This window comes from Oncorhynchus mykiss, chromosome 8 (genome assembly GCF_013265735.2).
Source record: "Oncorhynchus mykiss isolate Arlee chromosome 8, USDA_OmykA_1.1, whole genome shotgun sequence".
Classification (NCBI taxonomy): Eukaryota; Metazoa; Chordata; class Actinopteri; order Salmoniformes; family Salmonidae; genus Oncorhynchus; species Oncorhynchus mykiss.
The window spans coordinates 16,793,007-16,807,577 of record NC_048572.1 but is presented as its reverse complement, the minus strand read 5'-3'; the positions used below and the strand labels follow the sequence as shown (position 1 = coordinate 16,807,577).

General features: G+C 42.5%; 1 protein-coding gene across 6 annotated transcripts in view; it reads right to left on the bottom strand.

Moving 5' to 3' along the window:
- LOC110529502 (ankyrin repeat domain-containing protein 6) overlaps positions 1-13,860 on the bottom strand; it is a 32,299-nt gene extending 18,439 nt beyond the window's left edge. For 2 of the 6 annotated variants that reach the window (XM_021611745.2, XM_021611747.2), the window contains exons 1-2: positions 13,465-13,857; positions 2,119-2,456 (exon numbers count right to left, since the gene is read on the bottom strand). In XM_021611745.2, coding sequence (XP_021467420.2) covers positions 2,119-2,244 — 126 coding nt within the window. In that variant the 5' untranslated portion in view covers positions 2,245-2,456; positions 13,465-13,857. Of the gene's footprint in view, positions 1-2,118; positions 2,457-13,464 lie in introns of all 6 variants that reach the window. The other 4 variants (XM_021611742.2, XM_021611743.2, XM_021611744.2 and 1 more) reach the window with 3 other exon arrangements.
- Positions 13,861-14,571: the final 711 nt, after the last annotated feature.

Below are 14,571 nucleotides of genomic sequence, written 5' to 3'. Positions count from 1 at the left end.
CAAAGAGTCAGAGAGGCCTAACAAATGTAGCCATGTAAGATAAATGGTCATATTTATTCAGTCATTTATTCACGTTTCACTAAGTGCTGCGCATTTAACAATGTCCTCCATATAAAGAATTATGAATCCATTTCCTGAAACAAAATGTGCAGCAGCTTGATACATTTAAGAGGAATGAAAGCAGAGGAGAAAAGCTTCTGCCAAGAGACGTGTCCTGTTATTGAGGAAGTAAATGTATTAGGCTCAAGAAAAAATGCCTCTGCCTGCCTTATTGACCAGTATCACATTGCAGTCTATAAAGATAAAGACTGGATATCAGAGGAAGATCTCCCTCAACACCTCAGGTCTGTACCAGAGCTGCTCTGACAGAGACACAAAGGAAGACCATTCACTTCACAGACAGACAGGACTACTACTGTAGCGCATGACTTCAATCAATCACTTCTAGCTGTGACTCTCTCAGCAAACACCCCAAAACTGACAGCTCAAGATAGATTCACTGTCAAAAGCCAAGTCATGCAATGATGATACGTTATTGTCATATTGCGGTAACACTGTTGGTTCCAGCTGAACATACTGAATTTCATCGGTCTATATTAAATGTGTCACTCTTGCATTTGTACTGCACTCGTCCTCTGGTCCTTTAAGGGCACAAGCTTGTGGCTACATGGAATGTGCATGACGTGACACACACACGGTTAAGGTCAGCCTCAGACAGAGACCCTCACGGACCTGTTCATTTGTCATCAACGCCAATGCATTCCTATTCCTTTCCAAATACTCCAAATTCCAACAGCTCCTTCCTGTAAAATAGACCTACTGACATTCTGTGGTGAAACATGGTAGTTTTACACACCGACCAGTATAACAGGCATACACTGTATATGCCTATTAGTGTATCCAAGAATCAGTTAGGATTATAATATGGTCATATGCTCCTCCAGTCCCACTAACCATTTTACATTGTGATGTAGAGGGGATCTAATCAGAGCATGAAATACAGATACAACCATACAATACACATAAATCTGCCCATGGTCGTTGCCCTGGTGGCCCAATGAGGCTGCAGTTGAGTGAGACACAGTACCCACACAAATCCACCCATATTGGTGAATGGCTACACACAGACACAGTACCCACACAAATCCACCCATATTGGCGACTGGCTACACACAGACACAGTACCCACACAAATCCACCCATATTGGCGACTGGCTACACACAGACACAGTACCCACACAAATCCACCCATATTGGCGACTGGCTACACACAGACACAGTACCCACACAAATCCACCCATATTGGCGAATGGCTACACACAGACACAGTACCCACACAAATCCACTCATATTGGCGAATGGCTACACACAGACACAGTACCCACACAAATCCACCCATATTGGCGACTGGCTACACACAGACACAGTACCCACACAAATCCACCCATATTGGCGACTGGCTACACACAGACACAGTACCCACACAAATCCACCCATATTGGCGAATGGCTACACACAGACACAGTACCCACACAAATCCACTCATATTGGCGAATGGCTACACACAGACACAGTACCCACACAAATCCACCCATATTGGCGACTGGCTACACACAGACACAGTACCCACACAAATCCACCCATATTGGTGAATGGCTACACACAGACACAGTACCCACACAAATCCACCCATATTGGCGACTGGCTACACACAGACACAGTACCCACACAAATCCACCCATATTGGCGACTGGCTACACACAGACACAGTCCCCACACAAATCCACCCATATTGGTGAATGGCTACACACAGACACAGTACCCACACAAATCCACCCATATTGGTGAATGGCTACACACAGACACAGTACCCGCACAAATCCACCCATATTGGTGAATGGCTACACACAGACACAGTCCCCACAAAAATCCACCCATATTGGTGAATGGCTACACACAGACACAGTACCCACACAAATCCACCCATATTGGTGAATGGCTACACACAGACACAGCAATCTGACGGGAAAAAAGGATGACGACTACAACTTATATACACATTAAAAAGACAAACGTGTAATAAACACACAAGGAGACCACCTCCTCTGCTCCACTCACCTTGGTGACAGCTACTTTGGCGCCCTTGTTGATGAGCTGGACCACATTGTCAGCCTGGCCCTTGTGGGAGGCTACGAGGAGGCGCTCGGACAGTGCGAGGACCGCAGCCTCATCCTGCTGGCTCATGTAAGCAGGGTAAGTGAAGCACTGTCTCCACGACACGGTGCTCCAAGGAGAGGGTGGGGTGGGGTGGGGTGGGGGGCTGACACCCACACCCACACTAACTCATCACCGACACACACAGGGGTAGTGGGCAGAAAGAGAGGAGAAGAGGAGAGACGAGAGGGCTTGGACCTCTGGACACTCCCAGGTTGGCTCCCTCATGTCATCCTCAGTGCCTGCAAGAGAACAGGAAACACATGTGGTGGTAACAAGCTAGCACATGTCACATGGTAGTGTAGAAGACTAGCAAACAGGAAGCCAGGAGGGAATGGGTTGAATAGATTGAGATTTCAATGGTGATTGCATCATTGCTACTAGCTACCTAGCCCACTATATCCAGCTGTGGGAATTGGGAAAACAGACCATTTCCTGTTGGGGAGACAGCAGCTGTAGAATAGCTATGTCTTTTAAATTAGTTTATACATGTTGAAAAGGAGTGATCAACAACAACAGAGGAGAGTGCCATCCATACAAACACTGTTTTCACTGTTTATGTCATACCATCAGACACAATGCCATAGAAAAGCTAATAAAAACAGCCATAACCAACCACAGGAGTCAGACTTATGCGGTAAGTTGAGTGAGAGTTGGTGTGACCGCAGGCAGAGTGACTCACTGGAAAAAAGGCTGTCTTTCCAGGAGCTCCTACCATCATTACAACCCATCAACGTGTTGAGCTGTCAAATCTGTCAATGTTTCTACCTGACTCAGAGGAACTAGCTCACGATTAACCACGCCAGCAATTGGTGAAACGCAGTATAAGGTACTCAATGTAGCCTATTAGCTAAATTATAAGACTGAGCATCCTCCAGGCTGTATTCCGTCATGCTTGTTGAAACCGAGTAAACTGCAGAGGAAATGGTACATTGTCATTTTAGACTAAGTATGTGTGCTTTTTGAAGTTACTAATGGTGGTCTGACAGCTTGTTATGCGTTTGTTCCATCATTATGACAGGTGGTGAGGTCACCTAGCTATCTTCTCAAGTATCAGAGGACACAGCCACATTAAGCAATATGACAAAATAATGATTTCTTCCATTCAGCCCCATAGACATTATATGGGTTTGTAAAGATATACCAGAGAAGGCTATACCAAGACAAAAGGATGTTCGCATAATATAGCACGTCAATGCATACTTTCAATGCAGGCCTATTGTTCCCCCCCCCCAGTCTTAGGAGTGGTTAGGAATATATATACCAAGGAGAAACAGCATCACATTATGAAATAGCCCACCATGTAATCCTGTAAAGTACAGGTCCTAATTATGTAATGCTAAGGAATCTCAGTCTACCGCTTGGTCCAGCACACCAGGTTTCGGTCACACCTATTTCACAGGCACCACCTATAGCTAAGAGAGAACAGAGGGGGACAAAATAACCAAACAAGTCATGCTATGTCTTAATGATAGTTTGGTCTGTCTCCTTTAGCCCCACCTCCTATCAACTTAAACAGCGAGTCTAGATAAATCTCTTTGAAGGGCTAAATAACTTAGACAAGCAGGCTATACTGCAGCCATAGATCATAAGTCTGTTGAAACACTTTAAAACATCTGTTTCATCAGGGATATACGCTAGATACCTATCTAATCCCCATATGGTTGTTCTGGGTTCTGCTGGCTGGAAGCGAAGGTTTCATCTCTTCTCAGTGGGGGCTTCTGAGGGCTCAGAGGCCTTTTATCCTGGCCCCTTGGTGTAGAGTGAGAGAAAAGGAGCTGGCCTGCTCCTCTACCAGTGTGGCTTTAATGGAGTTTCTCACAGTCCCTCACACCTCCAATGCCTGGACCCAATTAACTGGATTAATGTTGGTGAGTCTGATACAGCGCTCCGATTAAAGATCCCTTTCAGGTGCCTCTAATCTGGGGGCCATCTGATCCGCTCGCTGTAAAGCATCAAGGTGGGTGCATCCTGACACAGCTAACGGCACTCAACTCTGTGTAATCTTTGACTTCTGTCAACCATTACGGAAGGAAGGGAGGGGCCATGGCACAACTTCACCTATTAACTGTCAGTTCCTCTCTAAATTCACTTCAAATGTCACTGTCATAAAGAACTGTTTGGGGAATTAAATTGAAAATCTAAGTGTGGAATAATGGTATCAGACAGGGCTGTTCCATCTCGTCTCATGAGATTCTCTTTTTCCGAAGGCACCTTACATGTCCAAGGATACGACTCTGAAATATGAGACCAACCTGAGCTCATTATTAGCTCAATTATCCCTCTTTCTAGAGGAAGTGAGAGATTCCGAACAAACAGTCATAACTATTTTCCTGTGAACACTCATTGTTCAGCTCCGATCTGGAGAGGAAGAGGCATGTCCTATCAGATCCCCTGAGTCTAATCTACTTTGACAACAGTTATGTAAAGTGATTAAGTAAAAATACTTTAAAGTACTACTTAAGTTGTTTTTGGGGGTATCAGTACTTACTTTACTATTTATATTTTTCACTACTTTTGCTTTTATTTCACTACATTCCTAAAGAAAATAATGTACTGTTTACTCCATCCATTTTTCCTGACACCCAAAAGTAAATCGCTACATTTGAATACTTAGCAGGACCGGAAAATGGTCAAATTCTCATCTTATCAAGAAAACATCCCTGGTCATCCCTACTGCCTCTGATCTGGCGGACTCACTAAACACACATGCTTCGTTTGTAAATCTCTGAATGTTATAGTGTGCCCCTGGCTATACGTAAATTAAATAAACAAAAAAATGTTGCCATCTGGTTTGCTTAATATAAGGAATTTGAAATGATTTATACTTTTACGTTTGATACTTAAGTATATTTTAGAAATTACATTTACTTTAGATTTTTAAGTATATTTAAAACCAAATACTTTTAGACTTTTACTCAAGTAGTATTTTACTGGGTGACTTTCACTTTTACTTGAGGCATTTTCTATTAAGGTATCTTTACTTTTACTCAAGTATGATGATTGGGTACTTTTTCCACCACTGTTCCACAACTACTCTAATGGCTGTAGTGTGTTGAAATCATTTCTCTGCAAATAAAGTATCTCACACAAACATGCATGCACACGCACACACACGCTGTCAGATATATGTGTATAGGTGGCAGGGAAGTCAGGTGCAGGAGAGTCAAACGGAGTGTAAAATGGAGTCTTTTAATAAATGTCCAAAGTAACATGCTCCATAACACTAATAAGAAAAATGAATATTAACAAATATGGGTACGACCCGTCGCGCACCTATACAAAAACACTACACTGACAATAAACAATCTCTGACAAAGACATGAGGGGAAACAGAGGGTTAAATACACAACAGGTAATGAATGGGATTGAAAACAAGTGTGTGGGAAGACAAGACAAAACCAATGGAAAATGAAAAATGGATCAATGATGGCTAGAAGACCAGTGACGTCGAACGCCGAGCACCGCCCGAACAAGGAGAGGCAACGACTTCGGCAGAAGTCGTGACACACGCACACACACACACAAATACAGTTTTGCATGTGTGATGTACACTGTACACCATACTAACAGGGACAGACAGTATTATTGTTGGTTCACTGGAACAGTCATTTCAGAGTTCTGCATTGCTACAGGCCAACATCGTTAAGTCTATGAAAATATAAAAACATATGCATCAAGAAATGAAACTCTCTACTCTGGTTTGAATGACCCATTGCACAGTGAATGCATTGCAATTCATTTTCTATTATTTGTAAAGATATTCCTGGATGTACCACAGTTGTCAGGTTAAAATAATAGAAAATTGAAGTCAGGTCCTTTCTATTGAACACCAGGGGACCTCATTGAAGGTAGTTAGTTACCACATGTAGGCTATAATTCTGATCAAACAGTACAGTAGCCGTCATGTGGAACTATGCTTGTCAGGCCAAGGGTGATCACGCTAGGATAAGCATTAACAAGTCTAACAAGCATAGCAGATCCAAAACTGCTGCGGTGTTTAGAAAACACTGTGCCTTTTCTATAACTCTTCATTATTTATGATGCACAACTAGCCCATCTTACTGTCCTCTAATCTTCTGTCACTTTAAAACAGAAGAATAAAAAATATTTTTGATTCCCAAATATGCCATGTTTCAATTTCAAATCTGAATAGGGGAATATCCTCCAGACATGCATTCAACCTTAAATCCTTTAGAATCAGATAGAGAGCTCTGCTTTCATGAGGCCAATATGTAAAAGTCTGACTGGAGAGTCCAAGAGCAGATTTTCTTGTGATACTAACCAACACCTCATTCCACACACAGCTATAAAACTGTCAATGATTTCATCACACTGAAGCTTCTGAAGGAGGAAGCCAACTCCTCTGTCTGGGTCTAACAGGTAAAGACATTCCAGACCGCTTTATCTATAGAGAGTCAAAATGAAAGGTCCTGAGGGGGGGTTAGTCAGTGTTGTATACACCCCACCCAGGGTGAGAAAAGCTATGTATTACACCCTTTCAATCTACAGAATGTCATGCATGGACACTTCAACACACAACTGAAGATGGATTGAAATGTTTTTCATTGACAAGGGACACTTTAACATGGACACTTCAACACACAACTGAAGATGGATTGAAATGTTTTTCATCGACAAGGGACACTTTAACATGGACACTTCAACACACAACTGAAGATGGATTGAAATGTTTTTCATTGACAAGGGACACTTTAACATGGACACTTCAACACACAACTGAAGATGGATTGAAATGTTTTTCATTGACAAGGGACACTTTAACATGGACATTTCAACACACAACTGAAGATGGATTGAAATGTTTTTCATTGACAAGGGACACTTTAACATGGACATTTCAAACGTGAATAGGTGAAAAGGTCGTAATCAAAAGAAAACGTATGCCTATGCCCAAATTACTATTCTATGTATCAGGATGGAATGTGCTAGAAATAGTCAAAGAAGAGTCCTCTGCATACTTTTGAGAGACCATTTCTTTGAGTTTAAATGGTTGCTAAATGCACTATGGTAACATTTGAATGACTCCCTCCTGCCAGCTGAGAAATGAATAAAATTAAGCAGGGAGAAAGTTTATCCCCCTCTGCATTCTTGTGGGTCTCCATAAGAGGTCTGTTCAGCCAGATAGCCACACAAAAAAGGCTGGCAGAGCAGGGCTACTCACATGCAGCTAGGCAACTGGGCTTTTGTGCGAACCTTTCAGGAACTCAGGACTCGGTTCAAAACTTTTAAAAAATGCCAAGCTCCCTTTGTTTTTCAGACCAGTTTTGAGAGTGAGGAGGCCCTGGGGACATGTTTTTTTCTTCAAAATCAGACGAACTGAAAAACAACTTCTTTTCATACAGGCATGTTTTACGACTGCTAGATTTAACCCTCTCCTCCCTCAGTGTAGTATTATCTATTCCTGGATTGGCAGCGAGGCATCTAGTGAATCTGAGGGAAAGTCAGGTCTTCAGAAGGTCTCCATCCACACCAATGAGAAGATGGGTGGGCTTGTCTTGGACACTGAGGTGATACAGGGGTCAAACTTATTAAAGGAGGCTGGTCATCACCAAACTAGCTTGAACACGTTGGAATGTTTTAGAATGCCGTTTATTCCTTAAACTGTCAAATAGCAACAACAAGAGGTAAGACAAAATACTCCCAGGCATAACTCTCTAAACCGTGGGTCACTGCCATGCATTAGCCTATGCTGTTGTTCTGACATCAGACATGTATCAAGACTCTAGGCTACATTTGTTTAGAGATAGAAGGAAACCTTGTGAAAGCGAAGAGCTGGGTGGCTGAAATTGTCCATACTTTGGGTATTTTGACCCACAGAAATGAACAAATGTCACATCTGATTAAACTATTGACCAAGTTCATGTCTACACCAACTGTATGACTATGTTATTACACAATGAAAGGAATCCTTCTTGAACTGATTTAAATTCTATTAAAAATAGTGCAATATGGGATGGTGAAGATTCTACAGTGCCTTCAGAAAGTATTCATATCCACTGACATATTCATATTAGTTACAGCTGGAATTAAAAATGGATTAAATAGATGTTTTATTCTCACCCATCTATAAACAATACCCCATAATGACAAAGTGAGAACATGTTTTTAGAAATGTTTGAAAATGTATTGAAAATGAAATACCTAACTTCCTAAGTATTCACACCCCTGAGTCAATAAATACATGTTAGAATCACCGCCTGTATGTAGCAGCCTACAGACCTAAATATACTACATAGTGAAAAAGTCTCAAGTTTTAACACTACTAGCTATATATCTTCCTGTTCTTAATCATCAATGTAACTTTGTCAGAATTAAAGGGTCAGTTGTCAGCTGCCAAGAAGTGAGAAAACGACACACCTGAGTAAGTGCACAGTACTTGATATTCATGAAGCAGGTCAGGAATTCTGCTGGTCAAAGGTTCTCTCAGTTCTAGACTCCACTGAAGTTGTTGGTAAGTGTGAGGATTTCAGGACTGCTGTATGACAATTGTTGGAGGTTTTAAGAATATCGAACAAAAATGTAGGATCAATATAGCTAGTGTTGCTATGGCATCACAACACCCAACTTCTACTACTATTACATTACACGGTGTGCTTTTAAGCGTCACAAACCCCACAAACACTATTCTTGTTGACAGAAACAAAGCATTTCCCAGGAGGGCGCAATATTTTCAGACACCTGGCAACAGAAACAGTATGGGGAGCCAGCCAATGCTGCAGGGCCTTCATTTACTGGAGAGTGAGTCAGGGTGATGCTCACCTCCACCTGAGACATGCACATAGCAGAGCACAAGATAGAGTCGTTCCAAACAACAACATTACATCCACACAATGTGACATAGAACCAACATGCTAGAATGAACATACAATTGTGCTCTTAGATTTCTAAGCTGCCGGCGGTTGTCTAACATTCCCATTAGTGAGGGCATTTTCTCCCTTCATTTGTTTAAGCTCACATCCATCCACCTCATCACAACAAGAGTATGTATTTCTTTAGCACGCTCTGGGGCATAGCCTAGCCTCACACAGGGAGTTAACCTTTCGTGTTCTGGACCAGCTGTACCTCTACTGTACCAGAGATGATCTCTCTCTACTCTTACATAAACCTTCCAGAGCTAGCGCCCGTGGGGACACAGGGGGTTACATAAGAAGCCATACAGCCACAGAAAGATGAGATGAGTCTCTGGATTGGAAGAGAAGACCATGCTTGTCTGTGTCAGGGTATCTGCTAGAGCAGTTTCACTAACTCAGTGAGCTGCCGGGCCGGCCGGGCCCCCTTTGGGTCAAGCAGCTTTGTTGTCTGTAATGAAGTTAGCAGAGACAAGAGTCTGACCCCAAAAAATAGTGATCTATGGAATTATCTGGCATGCTGGAGGGGTGTTCCCCAGTGGGTTTTGGAACAGGGATCAGCGATGTGATTGGATGATGACTGAGAAGAGTGTTCAGTGCAGAGCGGGATTGGCTCCCCAGCCCTGGATTTAGTCAAACTCAGCCATCTGTCTTTCCCCACACCACCTCCAGCAGAGAGAGAGAGAGAGAGAAGAAAGAGAAGAGAGGAGAAAGAGAGCGAGAGAGCGAAAACCAGATTAAATCAAAACTTTGACCCGTTCGCTAATCCCCAAATCTATTTCAGGGCCTTTAGCCCTGGTCCTTCCAGGGTTGGCGCCTCAGGAACCGTTGACATAGTTTAAGAAGTTCATTTCTGAGGGGAGGATCTTTTGATTGTTGTCATGGTGTCACTCAAAGTTGTATGGTAACAATCATGTTAAAAAAAATCATCAAAATAATCACTCCAAGATCATATCAAATACTATCAAACGAAGCAATTCTGAATGTATATTTTGGGCAACTTGTGAGTGTAGCCTAAAAGGCGCTGCACGGCAAATCCGATGTCTGCATTTACGGTGATATGTCCTCTGCAGAAGTCATGGCATTCATACTTCGCGCGCCACAATGTTACAAAATTTGAGAGGTGCACGGCGATGCGATACAAAGCGCAATTTGGCCTCTGTGTGCCTCTGAAGATCCCGCAATTGCATCATCCCATCCATACGGATCCTCCAACCACATTTTCGGATAAAGCATAAATGGGCTCTAAGCCTTGATGCAGGGATGGGCAGGCCCTCAGATAACCCCCCCTTCGCCCCCCCCAAAAAAAAATCAGTCGGTCTCGACATACTGTTGCTATTTAGAATACACCAGGTGCACTTTCTAAATGGTGTTGTGCATCAGCAGTTGTTATGTGGTTGTCAGTCACTGACAGTCAGTCAATTAGCCCATGTCAGCCTGCGAGCAACTGCAGTCCCTCATGATGAGTTCAGATTTTTGTGGTTCCGACCCCCATCAAAGTTGCCCATCCCTGCCTTGAGGCAAGAACATGCTCAAGGCTAGCTAGTGTGCTGTTGTTACTCTGAGGCCGTTGGACAGTGATAATGAAGCTGTTCTGTGTGTGATTGATGGCTGCCAGATGTGAGATTGGAGATAATGCTGGGGTCATGTTGTATGGCTCCTGAGTGGCGCAGCAGTCTAAGGCACTATATCTCAGTGCTTGAAGTGTCACTACAGACACCCTGGTTCGATTCCAGGCTGTATCGCATTGGGAGTCCCATAGGGTGGCGCACAATTGGCCCAGCGTCATCCGGGTAGGCCGTCATTGTAAATAAGAATTTGTTCTTAACTGACTTGCCTAGTTAAATAAAGGTTACACATGGCAGTAAAGCTATTTACCTCTACAATAGAACATCCCCCTTTAACACCCCTCAGATAACGATGGTATCTTGATGGAAAGGGTTCTAGGCTGACAGTTGGTCCTAATCCAAATTAAAGGCCAATGACTGAACTCCTAGTGACCTTCTAGTTTTAGGAAATATGACTATTTCCTTCCAGATACAAGGTCATAAGAAAACCTCCTTATCTTGGTCATCATATAGCACTTATAATCTCAACATCAAAGGTATTACCAGCAGACACTGACAATGAATAAGTGAGGTTTAGGATGTTGTCGTTACAAGACCAGCACTGCCACAGTAATACACACACACACACTTCCAGCTGTGGGAAGCTACAGTACTGACCAAAGACTCTAGACTGGCCAATCAAGTCATCATAATCATCTGATTTGGATTCATTGTCCTGGACCACTGAACAGAAAAGGCCCCCTGTGTTAGTCAGATGGAGGCTTTCCTTTTAGTGCTTTAGTCTACAAAGATTTTCTTCACCCATGAGTTACATTAAATACACACTCTCTCTCTCACACACACACACACACACACACACACACACACACACACACACACACACACACACACACACACACACACACACACACAGCTCTCTCTTTCGGTCTCCTCACATACAGACACAAAGGCACAGACCCACACACACACGATAACAAGTGCACAGCAAGGGGGACTGCCAGCCTTTCCAGCCAGTCTCCAGCTGGAGAGGACTAATGAATGTTAATGTGTGAGCTGAGGGGCAGCCCACCCTGCTCCCCATAAGAGAACACTCACTCCCCCTGCTACCACTGCTTTGTTAACAGCTTCTCTGTTCAGTCTGCCTCTGAAAGGAAGGACCAAACATCAATATTTTCTCTATTCTTCAGTTATCTGCGCTAAAACACTTAATGATAGCAGATTTGACTGTGCTGAAAGAGCAAGGAGCTGTGGGTAATGACAAGCATTTATTGTTTCAAGAAACCAATAGAGGTTTAGTCAAAAGACTGAAGAAATCTTTCTTTATTGTGCCATCAGGCTATTCACTTGCTCCTTCAATGGCCCACTAGGCAGCTTGAGCTCCTATTAAAACCCAAGTAAAGACCAATTTACAAAATGATTTATGTCTAAAAGTGCACTTCTGTTTTACAATCTCCCCATTAGACTTGCATTCCCTAAAATGTCAATTAAAAAGACAAAACATCAAGCAGTAGTTGGCTAGTAGCCCATCATAAAATGGCTCCTTCCTTAGCACTTATCTTGTACGCTGATAATAGGCATTGTCTCACCACCTGGGAAGAAAAACCATAATCAATGTAAAAAATAATCTCTTGTTTCCTGATCTCATATGAGTTTAATGGGCCCCCTTCCATTATGAGTAATAATTTCCCCATTACATACCAGGTGCCCTACTGACCTCTAAATCACACTGGCCCCGCTAATCAGCTCCCCAGGGAACCCAGCAGAAGGCCAGGCGAGGGAGACATCTAGGCAACTCCTACACACACAGACTACATGCATGAACGCTTTCATGATAAGCACAAGACTGAATAGTGAAGTCAAGACACTAGGCCGATTCAGCACCCTCAGAAAAACAGAATTCAAATCACTCATTCTGTATTAACATTGATTGGGATATTATTTACAGCTAAATGAAAACCATGTTATTTCCTCTGATATGAAATCCAGAAGAAAGCTATGATCCCTCTATGATGGCGAATGTCAGAAGTTTAAGATGGTTGAGGGAAATTCTGAGTAGCCTCCTTACAGAGTGAGCAAAACTGCTCAAAGTAGTCATTGTGCAGAGTTATATGGTTTGTTTAAGTTTCAATCATTGTTTTTTGGTTTGACACACATACAGTGTCACTCTGTTACAGTGGAATTTCCCCTTTACATTTATATAAACGTTCTATTAAAGGGAGTTCTGTACAGCCTAGAGGGATTTCTGCTCATTATTAATTACCTTCGACCTACAATTTATAATTTAATGATAAGGCCCTTACTTATACAAGCTCCTCTTACATTCCACTGATAAGCAAAATTAGGTCATCTCTACGTGTTCCTTTGATATACCTCCTAGCTTCTTCAACTATCCACTCTGAAACTTTCTCCCTTTCTCTCCACCCAATGTAAGATAGGGCATTCACGTTCTGAAATAGATCAACTATTGTATTCATTTGTATTTATATGACATAGTGGCAGGTAGGCTACCCATAGGCACGTGGAATTCTACTAGGGAGGCTACCCATCTAGGAGCCAGACAAGGGTGGTCCCCTTCTGCATAAAACTGTTGAAAAGGCATACATTTCTGTCTCAAATTGTCAATAATACAAATGGCAAAAAAAATCTAATTTGATCAAAACAGCCTAGACTACACAGGTCTCAGATTGAACATGATTAAAAAGAAACCAAATATTATATTTATTAATGAATTTCGAGAATAGAGAATACGCTAGAAAAACCCATCATCAGCCTACACAAAACTGAAAAAGTAGCAGATATTAAACTCATACCAAAATGTTCCCCGCGTAATTCCCCAGACGAACTCTCGGTCCGATTACAAATCCTTTGGAGATAAACCCAATTCCAAGCACGAGACGCGGTGCGGGGTATGTGCGGGGTGTTTAAAGGTAACAAGAAACTTGAGGCGACGTCGATGGCTCCGTTTATCCAGGCAGAGAGTAAAAACATAGGGTCCGCAGCGAGGCGCACTGAGTCCCAAGTAAACTCCGTCCGAGTATGTCTTGACACAACCGCCCGTTCAGTCCAATTTACATATCAATAGCTCGTGACAGCCTCTGTTAATGAGGTGAAATGAAGGAGCGCTGATAAGATTCAACTGTTTGGAAAGAGACATAGTCCAGTCCGCGTCAACCAGCCTGTGGACAGCAACTGGCCAGTCACTTTATTTCCTACTAGAAAGTGAAAGGCAATCCCTGTCATTTCGATTGTATGCTCAACAGGCTCCTCATGCTATGAAATTCCTTACTGTCTACACTCTACAACCCTAGTTCGTTATTAACCAGCCATTAACAACTGTTTCTCTGGGTCTGAAAGAGGGTATTTCATTAACCAACAATCAGTTTTGCAAAATCCTACTGAACAAGCACCTAAATTAGGTAATTGGGGCATGCAAGATTATCCAAATCTGGATCATAATGTTTACTTGAACTACAAACTGAGGTAGCAGATTGTTACATGGGTGGCTTTCCAGCACATTTGACATTATCCTACACAAACACTAAATGATAGCCTATGTATTTAAATGTCTCTATACTGTATCATATATCATATGATATCCAATTTCATAAGGGAATGAAATGGATATCTGTCGCTCAATAAGAAGTTGTTTACTAAACTCCCTACTCAGATGTGTGTATAGTAGGTTACTTCAGTAGCTCAGGGATGATCCCTGTCAGGGGTCAGTGAGGGGTTACAGCAGTAACAGGGCTTGGCCGAACTCTGAGGAATGTTTACATGTTGCCACACTGTCATCATGGCTTAGGAATTCTCTCATTCCAGGTTCTATGTCTCACAGTCCCAGTTCAGAATTCCCTGAATAATACTTCTTAATTCATCAAGTTTTTATTTGAGGGTTTGTAAAGCGGTCTTGTGACTTT